The sequence below is a fragment of the Rhinatrema bivittatum genome, chromosome 15 (genome assembly GCF_901001135.1).
Source record: "Rhinatrema bivittatum chromosome 15, aRhiBiv1.1, whole genome shotgun sequence".
NCBI lineage: Eukaryota > Metazoa > Chordata > Amphibia > Gymnophiona > Rhinatrematidae > Rhinatrema > Rhinatrema bivittatum.
In genome coordinates, this window is record NC_042629.1 from 29,308,851 (window position 1) to 29,330,779 (window position 21,929).

Genomic DNA, 21,929 nt, shown 5'->3' on the forward strand with positions numbered 1-21,929 from the left:
AGGTTTGAGATGGGATTAAGTAGGATTTGTCGTAGTTGACGAGAAATCCTAGTGAAATCAGAGTGTGTAAGGTAAGATGAGGGACGACAGAGCAGTTTGCTGAGTGGGAACCCTGATCAACCAATCGTCTAGATAGGGGTGGACGTGAACACCTTGAGTCCTGAGGAAGGTTGCAACTACTACGAGACATTTTGTGAAGACTTGTGGTGCAGACGCGAGGCCGAATGGAAGCACTCTGTACTGATAGTGCTTGGGGCCTACTAGAAATCTCAGGTATTTGCAATGAGATGGAGTTATTGCAATATGAGTGTATGCATCCTGGAGGTCTAGAGAGCAGAGCCAGTCTCCTCTTTGTAGAAGAGGAAGAAGAGAATCCAAAGTTACCATTTTGAACTTTTCTCGATGGAGGTACTTGTTGAGGGCACGTAGATCCAGAATTGGACGAACGTCTCCCGATTTTTTGGGGATTAGGAAGCACCAGGAATAGAACCCTAGGCCGTGCTGAGAGTAGGGTACTGGTTCTATTGCCTTGGACTGAAGAAGGAGGGAGATCTCCTGTTCCAGAAGGATGGAGTGATTGGATGTTCTCCACGTCTGTAGAGGTGGGGAGTCCGGTGGGATGGAGAGAAAGTTGAGATGATAACCTTGAGCAATTATCGCTAGGACCCACTGGTCTAAGGTGATTGAGTGCCACCGGTTGTTGAAATGGCACAATCTACCTCCCACTGGTATGTGAGGCAGTGGAAGTTGGCTGCTGCTCTCTATGCAGGAGTCAAAAACCGGAAGCAGGGCCCGGCTGAGGAGCTGCTTGCAGCTTTTGTTTTCGTATTTGACGAGACTGGGTTTTTTGAAATGGTCTCGTAGAGCGAGTTCTAGGCGGTGGCGGATAGGATTTCTTCGGACAGAAGAAGGACTTCTTAGTGTCTTTTCGGAAAGACTGCTTTGAGGAGTACTCAGAAGGCATCAGAGAGAGCTGTCTCAGGGTCTCATGATGGTCCTTGAGTTCCGCCACTGTTCGTTGGATCTTTTCACCGAACAGATTGTCTCCTACACAGGGCAGATCGGATAATCTGTCTTGCACTTCAGGGCGAAGGTCCGAAGACTTGAGCCAGGCCCATCTTCTTGCCGAGATAGCAGCTGCAGATACCCTGGTAGCAGTGTCAGAGATATCTTAAGATGATCTTATCTCATGCTTGCCCGCCTCAAAACTATTGTTTACTAGGGATTGGAGCTGATCTTGAAATTGCTGAGGCAGGGAGTCTGTCAAGTCTTGTATCTGCTTAAATAAGACCCTGTTGTATTGGGTCATATAGAGCTGATTATAGGCGATTCGGGAGATGAGCATTGAGCCCTGGAAGACCCAGCGACCAATGGCATCTAGAAATTTTTGCTCCTTACCTCTGGGAAAGGAAGTGTGGGGTTTTGATCTCTTTGCCCTCTTTTGGGCATATTCTACAACCAGAGATTGGTGATCCAATTGAGGTTTTTGAAAACCTGGGGCTGACTGTACCAAATAAGTGGTGTCAGCCTTCCTGTTGACTGGAGCAACAGAGCCAGGGTGTTCCCAGTTCTTTTTGAGGAGATCCAGAAGAATTTGAATAGGGATGGAGGTTATTTCCTTGGGAGCATCCAGGAATTGCAACAGCTCCATCATTTGATGCCTGTCATCTTGTTCGGTCTGTAATTGGAAGGGAACTAATTCAGACATCTCCTTCACAAAATTTATGAAGGAAAGGTCCTCTGGAGGAGAACGCTTTCTGCTTTCAGTAGGAGAAGGTGGTGAAGGCAGGTCATCGGTGTCTGGTGAAGAATCGGCAGTCCAGGTATTGTAGGGATCAGCACTGCCCCTCTAGGAGCCAGAGGGGGACGGGATGGTGGAATCCCTGAAGGTCCTGGTCTAGGCTCCGAAGGAGTCGAAGGAATAATTGGAGGCACCGATGAAGGCACCGGTGCAGGCATCGATGGCTGAGGCATCGGTTGAACTCCCAATGGAGGGATGCAGAACAGTGTTTCTCCTCCCGATGACAAGATAAGCGGAGAGGGCACCAAAGCCATCGGTGACCCGGGATCCATCGGTGTAAAAGCGGCAATGAGCGCTTCCATCTTCAAGAGCAGCGGTGCCAATGCTGCCGGAATCGGGTCAGTGGTCGGTTCCACCATCGGTACCGGTGTCAGTGCCGGAGGAACTTGGAGTCGATGCATCGCCTTGTCGATGGCCTCCTGAACCAGCCGGTCCAGTTCTTCTCGGAGACCTGGAGCAAGCAGCCCTGGCTCCGGAACAGAAGAAGGAGGCAGAGGCATAGCCGGAGGGACCACCTTTAAAGGCGGAGTCACGGCTCCCAATCCCCTTTCGGGTGAGGGTTGCCTCTGTGACCCGGGCACCGAAAAGGTCAGTACCTTTCTGGACAGGGTTTCTTCGACAGCGGCTCGGACGATGGCGAGGTCAATGATTTTGCTCCCTCGATAGTCCGAGACTTCCGATGTCAGTGGCGATGTTTCTCTCTACGATCCCCTCTGTCCTGAGGGGGAGTGGAGGTGGTTGAGGGCCGAGAAGTCGTTGATGCCGGGGGGTCAACGGTCGGTGGTCGATACTGGCGCGAAGTTGACAGTGCCGGTTCCGACGACGTCGATACAATAGACGGCGTCGGGGTTTGAGCACAGAAGAGAAGTTCCATCTTCTCCATTCTGGCCTTGCGACCTTTTGGTGCCATTAGGGCACATTTGGTGCAGGGCAGGACATCGTGTTCATATCCAAGACACATTACACAGACCTTATGAGGGTCTGTTATGGACATGGTGCGATTGCAGTCCAGGCACCAACGGAACCTAGACACCATGGCCATGAAAAACTTGAGCCGCGGTATGGTCGACGGCCAGTAGGCCGCGAGGGCCAAACTCGACGGGAATCAACCGAAAACGGGTAGAAAACCTACCGGAGTACCGTGGCTTGAAAAAATTGAAGGAGGGGACCCCTGTGGGGTAAGAAAAGTAGTAATTCCGTGAGGAAAATTCCTGTCAGGAATCTCTGTGGAGCTCCTTAACCACGTGGCTACTGCTGCGCGGAAAAAAGAAGACTGAAGGGGGACCCTTGCTGGCTGCAGGGTTGGTGCCATGCTGGGCATGCCCAGTAGGGGCCAGTCAAAGTTCTAGAAACTGACAAAAGTGTTCCGTGATTGGGCTCCATCCTGTGATGTCACCCATATGTGAGGACTAACATCCTGCTGTCCTGTGAGAATCAATGTAACCTTCACCACCTGCTTCTGCTGCGGGGAGTGGCAGGGAAACACCATGAACATGGCCAGAGGAATACTGCGAAAGTCCATTGTATAACCACCTTATCACAAGGATTCACTGATCCAATGTGACTCAGAGCTCAACCCACCTCTGATTAAAAAAAAAAAAAAAAAAAAAAGGCGACACCCCCCCCCCCCCCCCATCTCCTGTTCCTGGGTGTGGGTCAGCAAACCTTCATTGGGAGGGTCAGGAGGAACCATCACCCGAGCCTGTGCCTTGTCTGGGCTGTCAGCGAAGAAAGGGCAGAGTTCTCTGAAAAGTCACTCTATAGAGACAAACGCCTGGATTCTCTAGAACGACCACTCATGACGACAAGGGAGTGCTGCGCCTGTCTCATCTTCCGGAAAACTAGGAACCGGAGATTATCCCCCCTTACTGGCCAGTTTCTCCAACTCTTTACCAAATGAACAATCTGTGAAAGGCAATTCGATGAGATTAGCCTTGGAAGTCCCATTGGGAAACCAATTTCTCAACCATAACTGGTGCCTGGCTGTCACAATCTAAGCCACCCCTCTGGCCGCAGCCAAAAAGGCGTCAGCTGGTTCCATAACTGAGCTAGGATTTACTGCAGAGTCACTAACCTCCTGGGAGAGAAGCAAATAAAAGTGAGCCACCAAGGAACAAAAAGAAGCAATCTGCAAGGACCTTGCCACAGTTTTGAATGCCTGCTTAAGGATAGTCTCAATCTTTCTATCATGAGCATCCTTCAAGACCGCTCCTCCTTCCACAGGAATAGTGGTCCGCTTGGAAACTACACACACGTGCATCTACTTTTGGAAAACGTAAGTGCTCTCTCATCACTGAGTCAAGACTCCCTTTGAAATTAGCCTCTGGGGCACCCCACTCAAGATCACTCAATTCTTGAATGGCTTCCATCACAGGGGAAAAAATGAGAGGCTTTACGCAAGGAAATCAAAATAAGATTTTTCTTCGGCTCAGAAACAGGATCTGCCCCAGGAATTGCAAGCATAGTCAAGGTCTAGTAAATCAAGGCTGGCAGTTCAACCCTGAGAAACAACTGCAACATGGTTCTGTACGGGTCCAATGGGGGGGGGGGGGATTTCCCCATCCTCAAGAGAGGCAGGAGCGGCACCATCCGGATCTCCAGCCAGAGGAGACTGTCACGCGGGGGTGGGGGCGGTATTTTGGCACGGACAGAAGGTCCAGGCAAGGTTCCCACTTCTGCCTCTGCTCTAGGAGCATGGGACAGAACAAGAGTACTGGGCCTGCAGAACAGACTGTAACCCCTGGAAAAAAAATTCTACCCAGGAAGAGCTGAAGCATCCAGACTGGGAGATACCCAAGGAGTACTCGCTGTACTACTTTCCCTTGCTGAGGAACCAGTTAGAGGAGTTCCAAATTCAGGTGCCCCACCTGAGACATCTTTACGAAGACCCACATCTGGCTGGGAAGAACCAGGCTTAGTGAAATCAGAGGACGACAATTCACCCCCAGTCTTTAAACAACGCTGGCACAATTCAGCAGGCACTCCTGGCTGAGATGCCCGAATACAACAAGCAGTGCAAAGAGATGGGCACTGAGGCTTCTTAGGCACAGGCGCTATTATGGTCAACAATGTGCTGAGTGGCTGCCCTTTTTTTTTTTTTAAATACATACATACATGCATACATACACATTCAGCTAGGTGCCTAAAAATTGTGTCCCACATTAGCACACATACACCTAGGCACTCAACTATGCCCAAAAATTATGCATCCAGAACTTAAGCGCGCACACCTGGCTATTCACTCAGACGGCCAAAACTTAAGGGGCGGATTTTAAGAGCCCTGCTTGCCTAAATCCGCCCAAATCCGGGCGGATTTAGGCGAGCAGGGCCCTGCGCGCCGGTGAGCCTATTTTACATAGGCCTACCGGCGCGCGCAGAGCCCCGGGGCTCGCGTAAGTCCCGGGGTTTTCTGAGGGGGCGTGTCGGGGGCGGGCCCGAACCGCGCGGCGTTTTCGGGGCGTGTCGGGAGCGTTGCGGGGGCGTGGCTACGGCCCGGGGCGGTCCGGGGACGTGGCCGCACCCTCCGGACCCGCCCCCAGGTCGCGTCCCGGCGCGCTAGCGGCCCGCTGGCGCGCGGGGATTTACGTCTCCCTCCGGGAGGCGTAAATCCCCCGACAAAGGTAAGGGGGGGGTTTAGACAGGGCCGGGCGGGTGGGTTAGGTAGGGGAAGGGAGGGGAAGGTGAGGGGAGGGCAAAAGAAAGTTCCCTCCGAGGCCGCTCCGATTTCGGAGCGGCCTCGGAGGGAATGGGATAGGCTGTGCGGCTCGGCGCGCGCCGGCTATATGGAATTGATAGCCTTGCGTGCGCCGATCCAGGATTTTAGCGGCTACGCGCGTATCTACTAAAATCCCGCGTACTTTTGCTGGAGCCTGATGCGCCAGCAAAAGTACGCCAAATCGCGCGGTTTGAAAATCTACCCCTTGGTGCACAAAAAATGTAAATGCACAGTACCACTTATGTGCTGATGTAAGCATGCGGTCAATAGGTGGTGTTGAACATGGGCACTCAGAATTCAAAGGTTTACTATGCACCCAACAACTGGGCATGCAACTGGATGCACAGCAAGATGCACACGCAGCGAGCAGCCTCAGAGCGCAAAAAGCCGTTGCAGCCTACTATACTGCGTGCCGCAAAAAGCCGTGGAGCGGGGCCCAGCCAAAAGAGGCTGCTCAGGCTGCCCCTGTCCCTTGACCTCCCACGGAGCGGGACAAACGTCTGAGACCGGATGGGAGGAAACCCTGTACAGTAAAACCTCCTGCTAAGTCTGTGTGTCTATATCTATTTATTTAGTTATTTGTTTAAAACTTACCGGAACTCAGCCTTACCTGGCTGAGCAGAGAGTCTCCAGCGATGGCGGTGGGGGGGAGAGGGCATGTGCCATCACTGCCGTGCTCTGCTTCCTAAACACACTGCCTTTTAGCTGCTCAAGCACCTAAATCCATGCTGGCAAAACCAACTACTGGACCAAGGCACACTTCTAAGGGACCACGGAAATCACCTCAGGAATTCTCAACTGGGGGAGGGACCATTTGGAAACACCGCAGGAGAGCAGGAAGTTAAGTTTCTATCCAAAAGTTTCCTTCTTAAAATTGAAGCAATCCCCAGTGGGAAGATGCGTGTCCACCATCTGCTGGAGACGGAGAATACTGTGACAGCAGCTTACTCCACATCTCCTGGTAGGAGTGCATAACCCATGTGCTCTGGATTCATCTGACTGTCCTAAAGAAAAGGAAATTTTCATGTAAGTAGTAATTTCTCATTATTGAATTGGGAGTTAAAAAAAAAAATTAGCTTGTGCATTAGAAAACTGTGTACTGCATTTCAGCATACAGTTTTAACACTCAACTTTCTGCAGCAGCCTGTAGCTAATTTTCAGTACTACAGCAGGCAGCAGAGATACCCGACTTAAATATTACTAGCTAGATTGTATCTAGCTACATTTAAGCACATTTTCAGCATAAGTCTGGCTTCCTAGATTTTGATTGAAAACAGCCAGCTAAGTCAGGCACCGAGGCTGTTTTGAAAGTCAGCCCCTTTACTCTTTGATTTTTCATGGGGGTTTTAAATATTAAATAAGAAGAAATGCCAACATGATGTTTGGGGTGTGAAAAGACAAATATCCAAGGTTTATGTTTGAATACTTTGATTCACTATTGGTCTGTGGTGTATGGATGTTGGTTTTTAATAGCAGTAGGGTAACTAATACTATCTTAAAAACAGGGTGATGCTGATGTGGCATTTTATAATTCCAAACAAGTAAGGATGACATCAGAATTAGATTGTAATCTTTCCCATTATTTCTGCAGCTCCCTGCACTTCTTTGGGATTCACCTGCTCCGGTGCTTCATTGTTCATGTGACAGGGAATCTTCGTATGCAGAACACAGCTGTCCAGCAGTGAGCGTATGTGGAACGATCACCTGATGAACACATAAGAGGGCATCAAGACTTATGACGAAGTAATGGGCCAGAGCCAAGGGCACTATTTCTGGATGGAAAGAGATTTGCCTTAACACCAATCCAGCTATATAGCCCAGCAAAGATGGAGTAGCAGAAGAAGACCATCAAGACGTGGACTTTATCCTACAAACGGGATCAAGCTCTAGGGACTCGATCAATTACATGAAGCTAAGCTGGGAGGGATGAGAATTAAAGTCGTAGCCTGGCTGCGGAGCTATACCTTTCCTATGTTCTGTATTATACAAGAAATAGTTTCAATTTTAGAAAAAATGCAGAGGGCAGTGGAACAAAGTCAGCTCCTAAATGCTATCCCAGATTTTCTAAGCAAAGTTATATTTGAACCTTTGTGCATAAGCGTCCAAGTACATGTACAGATTTAATCTGCACCAGTTGCACCTTCAAAAGAATTTTTAAAATTGAAAAAGTATGTTCCCACTCCACCCCTTCCCTAAGTGGACTGTTTAACTTTTCCCTTGTGAATAAACCTAAGGTTGCAGTTATTTATGTTCTGCCAAAGATTCATAGGAAAAAACAAAAAAAAAAAACCCCCACAAAAACTTGTGGCCATACAGGAGTATCAACTAATTCTGAAAAGGGTTTATGCTTGGAGCCTTTAGAACAGAAATTCTTAAACTAGAAATTGACAAAAATCCTAGCCCATCTGCCCTTGCTGCTATAACGGACCATACTACATTTGACAACATTGTAAGCATCATGAAGTGGGGCCATCTTCTGGGTTTGCAGAGAGAGCATTACCGTGCTGTGGAAATGAATCCGCATTTAGAAGATATTCTTGTAACCAGGATACTGAGGCTTTGCCTACTACTGTTCCTCAATACAGTGCCCACACTTTTATCTAGCAATAAGAAGCCACAGGCCACTAAAGTTTTTAGAGGAGATTGGTCATTCTTTGCCATGACGAAGGAACCATTTCTCTTTGAACAGATAAAGGTACAGTAATGGTGGCTGCTATTTCTCATCTTTATGTGGATCAGTTCCTTTATATCATTTTAAGCCTTTCCTCTTGGTACTGTAGGAGTAGTTTTATGTTTGTTTTTCCTAGTCTCTTTAAAATATTTTAATGCATTATAAAAAAAAAAGGTACAAATACTTGTGATATACCAAAACCAAATTGAAGTATGCAAAAATAAATAAGGAATAAATGGAAGACTAGCAGATCTCTAGCTTGAGCAGGGAGTGAATTGCTCTCTCTTCCACCATTAACAGTACTCCCTAACTGTGCTATCAGTTTTTTTAGTACATTTTTAAATACTACTGTAAGAATGAAAGAGAGGTTTTCGAACAGCCCAAGTCTTTCCACATGCTCTCTAGACCTTGGTCCTCAGTTTGTTTCCTGGCTGCAGAAATGGCTTTTATTCCCAAAATATCTAAATCATTTTACACTTGCAAGGGGCCAATGATTCTTAGCTTAAGGCTGCTCAGCAGCATCTGACCCTGGGCCTTTCCTTATTCCTAACACGGTCTCTGGTACCACTGAACCGTGTCCGCTTCAGTCTTCCTGAGATACAGCAGCTTGCAGAGATAAATACAGGGGGAGAATTCTTGCCAGTAACTAACACTGCTGTTACAGCCTCACTAAATAAAGCATGGTCATCTGGGTTCTTCAGTAATATTGTTAAAATATATGGAAAGACAGTGCCCAAAGTTTTTCACATTACTAGCAAATGCCTCTCCAGGAGTGGTACGTGCCCTCCACAACTAAAAAGAGCATCCATGCACCCTCGCTAGAAGAAATCACATTTGTTCTTGTACTGTGCAATATATTAGGCTAGGGGCCGGTAACCTTTTCACCTGCAATGGAGACAAATTAGAGCCATATTCTTTATCTTTGGCTGAAATAGTTTGAGTGCCATATCTCACACATCCCATACATATAGGGGTAACTTTCAAAGCAGGTACATACATAGAAACATAGAAATGACGGCAGAAGAAGACCAAATGGCCCATCCAGTCTGCCCAGCAAGCTTCCCTCATTTCTTCTCCCATACTTATCTGTTTCATACATAAGAGGTATGTACATAAATGGCTCAGTAGAAAGTTTGCTGTCTTTGCATGCAAAAAATATGTATAACTCCATTTTGTGCATTTTTCTTTTAGACATGCAAAAAGAAAGTATGTTGGGGGGGGGGCGGGGTTGCTGTGTTTAGATTTACACACATGGTTACGATTTTAAAAACCATGCATGTAAATCCACCCACTTAGCGTGATGCCATGCCAGGAGCAGTTATACTACAGGGGAGTTTGTGTGCATCCTTTCGCTTTGAAAAATTTATGCAAAAGCTGCTGGTAAGAACTTTGAAAATTGCCTTGGGGTGGGTAATTTTCAAAGTAATTTCTGTAGTTTAAACAGTATTTTACCTGTGCAAATTGCTCACCCTTGATGCAGCTGGAAGTACAGGCCTCGCAGTGCACAAACTTATACTCGCATAATGCAGAGGTGTTGGCAAAAGCAGGATTCAGAATAAATAGATGCAAATGGCTGTGGTTTCTTTAGCCTGCAGCCCTAATCAAAGCAGATCAACACTGATTTGCTTATTAGGGCAAACCCTGCAGTATTTACACCATTGTTGGCAGTTTAATTATTGCCCCATACCGTAGGTACATAAAATTTAATAGGATGTAGAACATATGACATTTGTATGATGTAAGAGAAAAGGGGAAACAAAAGTGTGGGGGGGAATGAAATTCCTTTCCCACTAATAGTATTTTTTTTCCCACATAGCCCTAGCACTTTGCACTAGTCTTTTCCCACCCACAGCCTCTGCTTCCATATGCGCCTCTTAAGTAAAATCTGTAGTTCACCTAGCCTCCACTCCCCATCTCCTCCAGATAAGAGCTGATGTCCTCTACTCTTCCCCCCAACCTATGGCCCCACATGAGACAGCAGTTCTTTAGAATCTGTACAGCTCTGATCAACTTTGTCTCTGCTACTATCCTGCCCAAAAGTTCCATTTCCTAGCGAGTAACTCCCTCAGTTCAGCAGCCAGAGGAGAAGATCATCTTGCTGATAACTGAAGAGGATCGGTAAATATTACTTTAGGAAGTTTTAGTACTTAAGTTTTGGGGAGAGGTAAACTATTTGGGTATATTTACTCTGGGTGTGTGTTAACAACCCAAAAAGCTAACCAACAGGTAGGAAAAAGCTTAGAGTTTGTGTGTTTGTCTTTCCCTCCCACTCACCCCTAGCTCATCCTCTGATTTATAGGCAGGAGCCATTTTTACATTAAAAATCGGGGGGTATCTAAAACACAGGATTGCCCCTGACCTTATCAAGGGTTTATCCTGTTATAGGTCACTACCAGATTAATAGTGAATATACCAATAAAATTTAAAAGGACTCTTATTTATACATTTCCTACTCCCTTAACTAAGAACTCAACAAAATTAAGATGAAGGCAGCAATCCAGCAGCAAGAGAAGGGCCTTCCAGTCTTCTGCATCGAATGTCACATGTATTATTTTTTTACTCAGCGGTCTGTTTGCTGGAGGCTAGCATGGCAGACAGAGGTTTATAGATGAGACCTTTAGGGATATAGTAACCAAGTCCCAATTCTAGTCTGGCAGTCCTGAGCTGCCTTGGAGAAGAAAGGTCTCCTGGTCAAAGAGCATCAACCTGGAGCAGCAGGAAGTGATCCTGTAGCAAGAATCTGCTTTCCAAGGACTGCATTGTCCTTCCATAGTGAGGATGTGGCTCCCAGGGCAATTGCCCAGGAGAAAAGGATTAAGTCAATTGGTTAGGAATGTAGATAGCTGGGTGGCTGGTGGGCACAAGCATCACCTTGTAACATGCCTGCCTGCTACAAAAGGTGGCAGACCTCACATGTCACCTAGATAATATCTTAGTGCTGGGGAGGATCTAGCTGTCATGGTACATATGGGCATTAATCACATAAGAAAATGTTGGAGGGAGGTTCTGGAAGCCATATTTAGGCTTAGGTAGAAAGCTGAAATCCAGAACCTCCAGGGTAGCATTCTCTGAAATGCTCCCTGTTTCACATGCAGGTCCCCAGAGGCAGACAGAACACCAAAGTCTCAATGTGTGGATGAGATGATGGTGCAAGGAAGAGGGATTCAGTTTTGTAAGGAACTGGGAACCCGTTTTGGGAAGTGGGGAGTCTTTTCGAAGGGATGGGCTCCACCTTAATCAGGATGGAACCAGGCTGCTAGTTTAACCTCTAAAAAAGGAGATTGTTTTAGTTTAAAAGCTGCTCTAAGGAGAAAGCCAACAGTCACTCAGTAGTACATGGTTCAGAGGGAGGTATCTTTGAAGAATACTAAGTAGAAGATTTGAGGGCATCCCAAAATGAGAGGTTCCAATAAAAGCAAAAGTAGTCCATGTGCCTATAAGCAAAGAATCACCTGCCCTAAAAAGATTCCAAATTATCCCTGTGAACTGAAAAGCAAGCTGTTAATACCAACAAAACACACTTAGACTTTTCCATTGGCATACAGACATTTCAAAGAAGTATAATGGGAGAGTTAGAGCGTATAGCAGTGAATAATGAGATAGTATTAATTGGCATCTCAGCAACATGGTGAAAGGATAACCAATGGTGTCGAGGGCGCAGGGACCACCTCAGGTATTAATGACAGGTAGCCCCTTACCTTTTAAGAAAGAGACCTGTTAAATCATTACAGCATAAAAGAATGCAGCCCCCCCCCCTCGACTTAACCCCCAGAAACAGAGATGTCTAATACAAAACTTAATATCACACACACACAAAAAAAAAAAGCTAAAGCATTTAGTCATCAACTATCACAAAAGATTCAAAGTAATAAATATATGCATTAAAAATGTTTTGTTACTTCAAAACATCAAATAAGAGCCATAGCATCAGACTCAAGGTACTTAAAATGCAATAATCCATCTGTTGCCTCGCAATGGGCTACAGTGTCAGAACTGCACTAAAGACTCAATCATCTGCTAAAAGGCTAAACAATTATTTTCAAATAAAGGTATACTTATCTGAACTCTAAGGACTTCTCATCTAAATGGGAAAAAGAAAAAACACCCATTTCAACTTTTGCAATCAGACGTTATATGTGTCCACGTTATATGCTTCATAAAAATAACAAAACCCAACACAGGCCAGTGTTTTGTCAACTCCTGTTGCCTGCTTCAGGGACTCAATTTTCTGCAAAGAATGCAGAAAGACTGTTACTACAATATATATTAATATAGCATTAACATATAAGCAATACATGGCTCTTGTACAAAACAGACTCACATACCAATGCTTACGCCCCTCCTGCCTCAATCACTCACCAACCCCCACTGGAAATCTACATTTAAAAGGTCCACATGTGGTCATATCCCCTTACCTTTAGTCTAACCATAAACAGCTGATCAAAAACAAACAAACCTAATATGATCCCCAATCTATTTTTGTTGAATCCAAAAGGCTCCACTGTATTTAAAAAATATATCCATCGTTGCGTCTTTCTAATTAAAATCTGGTTAAAGTTACCACCCCGACTGTCGCGGGTAACTTGTTCCAAAACCGGAAAGGTATGTTGCATAGACAAATTATGTGCAACCAATGGCACTTCAACTTTGCATCTTAAGCCATGCCAGTGTTCGATCATCCTGGTCCATAACTAACTAATCGTTTTACTAATATACAGTAATTTACATGTATGCCACATAAGATCCCTGAAGAGACACGAAGTGGACCGTAAACATTTCTATTTCAAAAGCTTCTCAAATGGAAAGATATTTCCATCAAATAATTGTGGACAGACTGAACCACCACCACAGAAATGACGACATCAGGTCTCTAACTCTGCATGGCTCATTTTCATAAAAAGTTAGAATGAACAACTTTATTGCGGATGTTCGATCCCCTTGTGAGCGCAAAGATCTGGAAATCACTACCAAGGGATCAAGATGAAGGGTGTTCTAATATTTAATGGGATAAACCAAACTAACGCACAAATTAGTCGCTATTGAGGGATCCAAAATATATACTAAATATACTCAACTATAATCACCTCACTTCATCTTCATTATTATGATTGAACAATAGTAGACTCTGTACTAATTTAATTATGTATATTCAACAAGAAAAAATTTGAGGGTGGAGTGGAAAGTTTCATATATTATTATGTTCCCATTACCCACTGGTAATGAAAATTAGATTTTTCTAATCATTAAAGATCCACCACCAACCACTTTCTATTTATGTATTAAGTATGCAAAAACAAAAAGATGACCTATCAAATGTCCAAACCCACTTTTTATATCCAAATTTGTTAAAAAATATCCAAACTGTAAATTTAAGCACTACTATTCACTTAAACAGTTCTTCATATATATGAAATTGCTGTATAAATATTCATAACCGACGTGAATTCAAAATGTTACCGTCCGCCCAACGGGACCACGTTTCAGACCACACATGTCTTTCCTCAAGGGATGTAAATATATCCAATCCATCGTATTCTTTACCAGCTCAATACAGCGTATTTTTTCCTGTGCCAAGGACTCTTTCTGGCTTGAATTACAAAGCTCTTAACACTGTCACCCTCTATCATCACTGATTTATTTATTTTATTTATTTGCTTTTATATACCGACATTCATTGGGGTATATCACGCCGGTTTACATGTTAACGCAGAAAATAGAAAGACTAAAGTGTCTTAATATTATTACATTGTAATGGTACATAGTTTGTCTATGCACTTATACGATTCTTGCTGATTCAAATCATCCAATCACAGATAGATATTCACCTGACATCAATGCGTCACGTATGCCTTACACTAGAGTAGTCCAATCCAGTTTCCATTTAAACCCCCGGGTGTCTGCGTTTAATGTAAAAATCCAAAAAGCCTCTCGGTAATTTAGGGGTAGATTTTCAAAGGGGTACGCGCGTACCCCCCGAAAACCTACCCCAAACCCCCCGTGCGCGCACCGAGCCTATTTTGCATAGGCTCGGCGGCGCGCCCAAGCCCCGGGATGCGCGTAAGTCCCGGGGCTTGCATGGAGGGGCTTTTCGGAGGCGTGTCGGGGGGGGCGTGCCGCGAGTGACGTGGCGTTTCGGGGGCAGGCCTCGAGTGACACGGCGTTTCAGGGGCATGCTCGGGGGCGTGGCGCCGGCCCGGGGCGTGGTTGAGGCCTCCTGACCAGCCCCCGGGTCGGGTGATGGCACGCCATTAGCCCGCTGGCGCACGCAGATTTACGCCTGCTTTCCGCAGACGTAAATCTGCCAACAAAGGTGGAGGGGGGTTTAGATAGGGCCGGGGGGGGGGGGAAGGGAGGGGAAGGTGAGGGGAGGCGGAAGGAAAGTTCCCTCCGAGACCACTCCGATTTCGGAGCGGCCTCGGAGGGAACAGGCAGCGCGCGCTGGGCTTGGCGCGTGCAGGTTGCACAAATGTGCACCCCCCGCACGCGCTGACCCTGGATTTAATAAGATACGCGCGTATCATATAAAATCCAGCGTACTTTTGTTCACGCCTGGTGTGCGAACAAAAGTACGCGCTTGCGCAAAATTATAAAATCTACCCCTTAATGTTGTACTTTGTCAGACCCCCCCCCCCCCCCCAGATGATATCCTGACATGATCAAGAATGGTCCATTTCAACTGCATGAAACTATGCTGATGTTGTAAACAATGTTGTACAATAGGAGCTGTAAGGTTTTTTTTAAACGTGATTTATGCTCATTCAATCGGATCCACATTGTGCGAGTTGTTCGACCCACATAGATTTTTGGGCACGGGCAAATAAATGCATAAACTACAAATGTTTAAGTACAATTTGTGTGTGACTTTACGCAATACTCTGGGTTGATCCGGTTACCAACTATAATGTTCACCTTCAATACAGCTGTCACAATGGGGACATTGACGACATTTAAAATGATCCACCACATCATTATTAGATTCCACCGGTAACGGAGCATGTACCAACTGATATATTCTTCCCCGTGTAGTGACAATTAATGGAGGATCACGGAAAATTTCATGTAAAGAGAAAATATGCCAATGTTTACGAATCGATGTTGCTATTGTCGCCGTTGCCATGGTTTGTTTCAATACAAAAACCAGTTGAAGATTATCTTTTTTAGGATAGTACTGTAACAATGATTGTCGGTCAGAAAACTTAGCACGTTTATAAGCATTTTTAACCACCCTCCTAGGATATCCTCTGTTTAAAACAAAGGAGTGGAAATATTTGGTGGTTGAGCCTCCATGCATACCAGTCATTTATTCAATTCCAAAAATCCACAAGGATTTTGTTAATCCTCCCATTCGACCCATTGGAACCAACGGCAGTATTGATAGATCGGGTATTACAACCGTTTGTACAGCAGATGAGGTATTATATAAAAGATATAGCACATTTGAGACATCTACAGTCATTGTTCATTGAGCTTGGGACTCAACATTGGATGATTAAATGCATCTAAGCGCACTGTATACTAATATACCACAAGATCAAGCCTTGAAGGTATTACAAGAGGTGCTCAATGAAAGAGTTGGAATTCAGCACATTTCATTGTTATTTTTAATACAGCTCGCTGAAATAGTTATACAAAAACAATTATTTTTTGTTTGATTCGGTTTTTTACCAGCAAATTCATGACATCCCGATGGGGTCTCTATTGGCACCAAAAATAGCCATTTTATATACGGCATTTCTTGAACAATATGTGAACAATTCTAATTGGTGGCAATTTAATTTAATGATATGCTCTATGATTCTAAACCAGACTTCATTGCAATAACAGAAACCTGGCTTAAAAACACTGATACAGTACTCAACCAAATAAACAACCATAGATACAACATATTCTCAATCCCTAGAAAAAAGAAAAAAGGTGGTGGCTTAATGTTTATCTCTAAAAAAGACCTACAGATGACACTCCATCCAACAAACATTGCTGCACCCTTTGAGATCACTTTATTTGATTCTCCTAAACTTCAAATATTTATTTATTTATTTAACATTTTTTCTATACCGACCTTCATGGTTAAAATACCATATCAGGACGGTTTACATCGAACAGGGGTAAAATAACTAGATAAAGGAAGAAAAAACAAAGTTACATTACAACGAGGACTGTGAACTTGGAAGCTTAGGAAGCTAGAAGAGAAATATAAAGTTAAGTTAAAGGGAGAGAAACAAATTCCGGACTAGAGGTAGTCCAGACTAGAGATAGTCCACATGTTAGAGTCGGTATCCATGCTGTCAAGGTATTCAAATATGCCTCGTCTATTGCCCACCTGGACTACTCAAAAAAAACTGCTCTCCCCTAATTGAATATTTCATGAACAATATTTCACTTAACAAACCCATCATAATTCTGGGTGATTTCAACATTCATTTTGATTTAATCAATCACTCAAAAACTTGTCAAATCATTATTGATGCTCTTGCTTCACCACAACTAAAACAAATCATTGTTACTCCAACTCACAAAGCAGGTCATACAATTGACCTCATATTCGTCAATTCTAATGACTGGTCTAATATCAAAACCCACACCACAGAAATACCTTGGTCCAATCATCACCTAACACATTCCATCCTTACTCTTCCTCGATACCCACAAAACAAAATAACTTATCGACCACCTTTCAACACTGAACTCCTCCAAGAAACCCTGCAAACAGAACTAACTAATATTAATCTTTCAAATTCTGATGAAGCTGTATCATCTTGGTTTATGATCACTATGAAAGTAGCTGATAATGTCAATCCCTTAATAACTAAAACAATCAAATCATCAAAACACAATAATCCATGGTATAATAATAACATCAGAACGTCTAAACATCAACTTCGAAAAAAAGAAAAAGAATGGAGACGAAACAAAACTTCAGTCAATCTAAATTTATTTATTTTATTTATTAACTTTTTTATATACCAACATTCAAGACGGTTGGTCCCATCATGCTGGTTCACAAGAAACAGGGGTGTAAGTATATAATAAACTTTACCATTTTAAACAATAGTGCAGAAAAGCAGTTACAAATAACAAATAACAATATTTGTTACAAATAACAATATCGAACATGCCAAATAACAATATCGAACATGCCTAGCCCAATATAAACATATCATCAACAATGCAAAAAAAGATTATTTCTCAAAAAAAATCATCAAATTTCATCACAACCCCAGAATGCTCTTCTCAATAGTGCAGAGTCTCTCAAAAACAACTCTAAAAGCCACTTGCACTACACACAATAGTGGTGATTTTGCTGAATTCTTCAATAACAAAATATCAAACTTATACTGTCACTTTCTGATTACCCATCAATCCGTTCCTGCTTCAAGCTATTATTGGAATGCCTTTTATGATTTACTTCTATATTCTGGTAATGTCATCTATGCTCATTCTATTCTCATCAGAGGAAGGGAAAGATTAGCTCCTGAAAGCTCATCCAAAAATGGATGACGTTAGACCAATAAAAAAGTATCACCTCATTTTTTTTGTTTCTGTTTGATAACCTTTATTTCCGTAGATTCTCACAAGTCAGACACAGACACTCTCCAGACACTGAACGCATTGTGTCATTGATAAGGCAATAACAGGCATACCCTTTGTATGGAATTGAGAACACAAGTTCATGCCAGTGTCCTAGAGATAGGAGAGATTTCGGCTGATGCTGTAACTGAGACATGACATTTACAGCTCAATACATGCAGGTTTCAATGATTTTTGTTTTATTGATAGTGAAAAAATATCTAGACAAGTTCATAAAACAATTTGCATTCTTCTTTTCTTTACATTTTTTTCAGGTTTTATGCTTACCCTGTTAACCCTGATGTTATGCTAAGTTGCAAGGAAGAACTGAGTTGGAACCTGGGTCTGAGGCAATGCACATACACAAAACAACTGCTTCAGTGAACAGACAAAATTTGCTTCTTCATCCGCCTAAACTAAGACTTTCCAAACATGCATTATATACCTTTGCATATACTAGATCTGAAAAGTGTGCAAATGTATCTCAGGCATATTATTGTGGGTATCCTGAAGATGGGACTGGCCTGTGGGAAGCCCTGGCCTTAACTCCCCACAAAGGAAAGTGACTGGTCCCCAGCGTACCTCAATCAAAGAGGACAGTCTTGGCACTGACAGGATGGTTCTTGCTGTTCACTTCCTTTGCCTTACAGCAGGTTTTATGCATAAACTCAACTGGTCCTTCCAAAAGAGACGTAATCATTACAATAAATAGGCTTGACAATCTGTAGAACTCTTAGACGCTCACTGGACACAGTTACCTATGAGCACCTTTCTCATTCCTCATCCAAAGAACTTTCTCTGTTTTAGATAGCTGGGATCCTGTATTCTGTTTCTCATACAGTCAGATCATCACAGCGGGCCCGGCTGCTAGCTTTACTTAATCTACTGATGGATCTCATGTCAGGTATCAGCTTGGCAGATGATGCCAACAGCTTGAGTTCCTCAGGAGTCTCCTGCTCAAATGGTTCCAGTTCAGAGATTTCAGGATCTAAAGGCATGTGCCTAGAGGTTACACTAGGGGATGGCCATTTGGAGGGTGCATGCTCAGAGGATGCCCAAGAGTTTTTGGAGGGTTCACAAGAGGGTGGCCAGTCAAAGAGTACCTGAGAGGATGCCCATTCCCATGTTGCATGCTCAGACAGGGCATCAGTGAGTGTTTGTTTGGAGTGTACATGCGATGATGCATGTTCAGGGGATGCCCTTTCAGATGGTGCATGTTCAGAGGAAACACAAGATGGTGAAGATAGTGCTTGATCAGAGCCATAAGACCGTGCACTTTCAGAGGGTGCATGTTCAGAAAGTGGCTTCAAGGACAGCATAGCCTGAAAGGGTACAAGGTCAGACTTTATCACCATTACTGTTTCTTCGGTCTGCACACAGGATGGCAGAGCCTCTTTATAAGCCTTGGAAGAATCTTCCAAGCTTCAGTGCTGCTCTCTTTATATATGTTAAAGCGGGCTGGAAAGGGGCTGTCCTTGATGCTCCTATCAGTCAAAGGGTAAAAACGGGAGGCTATCTTCTCTTCCTCCAGCAACCTGCAACCCTTGTCCTTTGGGATGGAAGAGAGAGAAACTGAGTGGAGGGACTTCTCTGAGATCTCTCCAAACAACTGTTGAGGCTGATGAGCCTTGATGCTCCTGAAGGCCAGATGGATCTTCTTCCAGCCTAAGTGGCTGATCTCAACAATGTTGAGAAAGAGGGAGACTGAGACCACCATCAGCATGAACATGATGAAAATGGTCTTCTCGGTAGGCCTAGATACAAAGCAGTCCACTGTGTTAGGGCAGGGCCAGCGGCTACAATGATAAAGGGGAAGGATGTTGAAGCCATAGAGAAAGTACTGGCCCACCACAAATCCCATTTCAAAGAGCATTTTGAAAATTATGTGGCACATGTAGGTTCTCAGTAGGGTTCCCTCCAATCTGAACCCTCTTGGTTCCTTTTGTGCTGACCTCCTTGGTAGTCCTGATGCTGCCTTGGTCTGGAACAAAGGACAGCCTCTCCTCCATCTTATGTTGCTTACTCAACTCTGGCTCCTCTTTCTCTTTCCTCTTCTCTTCCATCCTAACATGGTACATGGCATGCCCCACATACACCAGTGATGGAGTGGATACAAAGATGATCTGCAGGACCCAAAGTCGGATATGGGACAGAGGAAAGGCCTCATCATAGCAGACATTTTCACAGCCAGGCTGCTGTGTGTTGCACACAAAATCAGATTGCTCATCTCCCCAGACAAACTCGGCTGCTGTACCTAGGATCAAGATCCGGAAAATGAAGAGCACTGTGAGCCAGACACGCCCAATGACAGTGGAATGCTCGTTAACCTCTTCCAAAATATTCCCCAAGAAACTCCAGTCTCCCATGGTTTACTGGTTCTGGAGAGAAGGAAAGAGAGCAGTAATATGAGAATGGCTGCAAACACATCTTCCATCTCTGTCCCTAGATTTTAAGTCATGTACTAATAATCCATTATTGTAGAATGTCTTAGCACAATGTCTTTACTCTCACTAAGATAAATGTGTGTGTGGGGGTGGAGCAGATGATAATGGATGAATCATGAAATGTGCACAAAGATACAGAACCTGACAGATCTAGGACTAGAGGACTCAGGGTTTGGGCACAGGGATACAGAGTGTAAGAACACATTTTCAGCAGGAACTAACTGCCTAAGAAGGAAGCTGCCTTAGAGAGAAAATTTCCCCATTACCTTGGCTAAAGTTAGCCATCTAGTTTCACTAGTCAGCTAAATTCAGTGATTGATAAAGTGAGAAGACCTGAAGTCCTTTCCGGGTCAGGGGAAGATGAGAATTTAGCCATCTAGCACTAATTTTCAATGCTAGCAGTGCCCAATAAGCCATCCAAAATTGAGGGAGCTAAATTTAGGCTTCTTAGATGGAGGTGAATTATCAGCAGCAGTTTTGTTGGATACAGAGCCTTCCACCTGTAGGAATGGCAGACTCAGTACATAGTCACATGGATACATGGGAACAGGGACGTAGAGCCTGTAACCACTGTTACCATGTCAAATCTAATTCTTTTAATAATAACTGAAGGTCAGTGTTCAGTGGTTTCTCTGGAATGTCATCCACTTACCACTGTGCCAGTGTTTCTACATCACAAAGAAAACCACCCACACAAGGGGCACAAATTAGCACTCTCATTGTTAATCTCTGCAGAGTACAGCAAGCCTGACCCTTCAGCCTTCATGACAGGTGTACTGGCAGTGCAGTGCGAGTGTGTGTGTGGGGAGGGTATGGGGGCTGCCTCCACTGTCACTGCCTGTGCTGAATCTCTTCTGGGGACAAATGGCAGACTTCATTTTCTAATAGGCTCGATCTGGCATTTGTCACCAGCACTACATTCTCTATAAATATTATAAAAATGAAATGTAAAGAAATAGACAAATACTGTAAGAGGGCAATTTTCAAAGGTGGGGTTAGGTCAGGGAAGAAAGTTATGTGCACAGTTCTGGCTTTTCATAATTATGTGCATAGTTTTGGTTGGAAAGGTATCCACAGAAAAAGGAGGTGGATGTTTCGTGGATACATTTTCCTTCTGCAATTTTTAAAGTGAAAGCACCTGCATTCTTTTCCTTAGCCAGCTGGTGGCTCTCAGGGGATCACCAGCTGTAGAAAGCGCTACACTGGGCTGAATACAAGTTCTGAATACAATAAGGAAACAAATCATCGTGTCCCTTAGTGCTGATATAACACATCCAAGTTTTCCACCAGACCCCCACCTGTGCTGTTCTCCAGACAGAGACCTCCCTGCTTTAAAATGCTCAGGAATACTTCCTTGCAGGCTGTGATACTTTGATTGGAGCAACATCAGGATTACTCAGAGATGCGAGACGTGAGCTTTGGAGTCTGTAAAGGTTTACTATCACATCTTTTGTCTATGTCTTACCCTGGTCACATGAAAGTATCGCAGCCTGCTAGGACTCCAGTTTTCTGCAGGGTCAGTATGGCAAACATCTTCACCTCTGCACTACTTTGAAACTTCTCGGAACAGACGAAGCTGAATGCAGACTGAGCGGGGAACTGCAGCCCCTGTTCTCTTTCCCTTACGAGACTCGATCAATGCATTCCAACCAGAACCAATCAATCAATGAAAATAAAAGGAAAATAGCAATGCTCTGATCCTGACCCTCCAGTCCTGGACAGGTTTCCATT

At 44.2% G+C, this 21,929-nt stretch overlaps 2 protein-coding genes across 3 annotated transcripts in view; one reads left to right on the forward strand and one right to left on the reverse strand.

Moving 5' to 3' along the window:
* Positions 1-8,334, forward strand: part of GTPBP8 (GTP binding protein 8 (putative)) — a 34,750-nt gene extending 26,416 nt beyond the window's left edge. For both annotated transcript variants that reach the window (XM_029578245.1, XM_029578246.1), the window contains one exon: positions 7,108-8,334. In XM_029578245.1, coding sequence (XP_029434105.1) covers positions 7,108-7,201 — 94 coding nt within the window. In that variant the 3' untranslated portion in view covers positions 7,202-8,334. The remainder of the gene's footprint in view (positions 1-7,107) is intronic.
* A 10,655-nt stretch (positions 8,335-18,989) lies between these two features.
* On the reverse strand, positions 18,990-20,120 carry GJA8 (gap junction protein alpha 8). Its single transcript, XM_029578575.1, has 2 exons — positions 19,750-20,120; positions 18,990-19,706 (listed from the first exon to the last, which is right to left on the reverse strand). The coding sequence occupies exons 1-2, from the start codon at positions 20,118-20,120 to the stop codon at positions 19,109-19,111; spliced, it is 969 nt and encodes a 322-aa protein (XP_029434435.1). The 3' UTR covers positions 18,990-19,108.
* Between the last annotated feature and the right edge of the window lie 1,809 nt (positions 20,121-21,929).

Bases quoted from the DNA above. Each gene is read 5' to 3' on its own strand.
- GJA8 (XM_029578575.1), bottom strand. From the start codon at position 20,120: ATGGGAGACTGGAGTTTCTTGGGGAATATTTTGGAAGAGGTTAACGAG. The intron at 19,707-19,749 runs GTCCTTTGTTCC...ACTACCAAGGAG, and splicing joins CATAAGATGGAGGAGAGGCT to GTCAGCACAAAAGGAACCAA.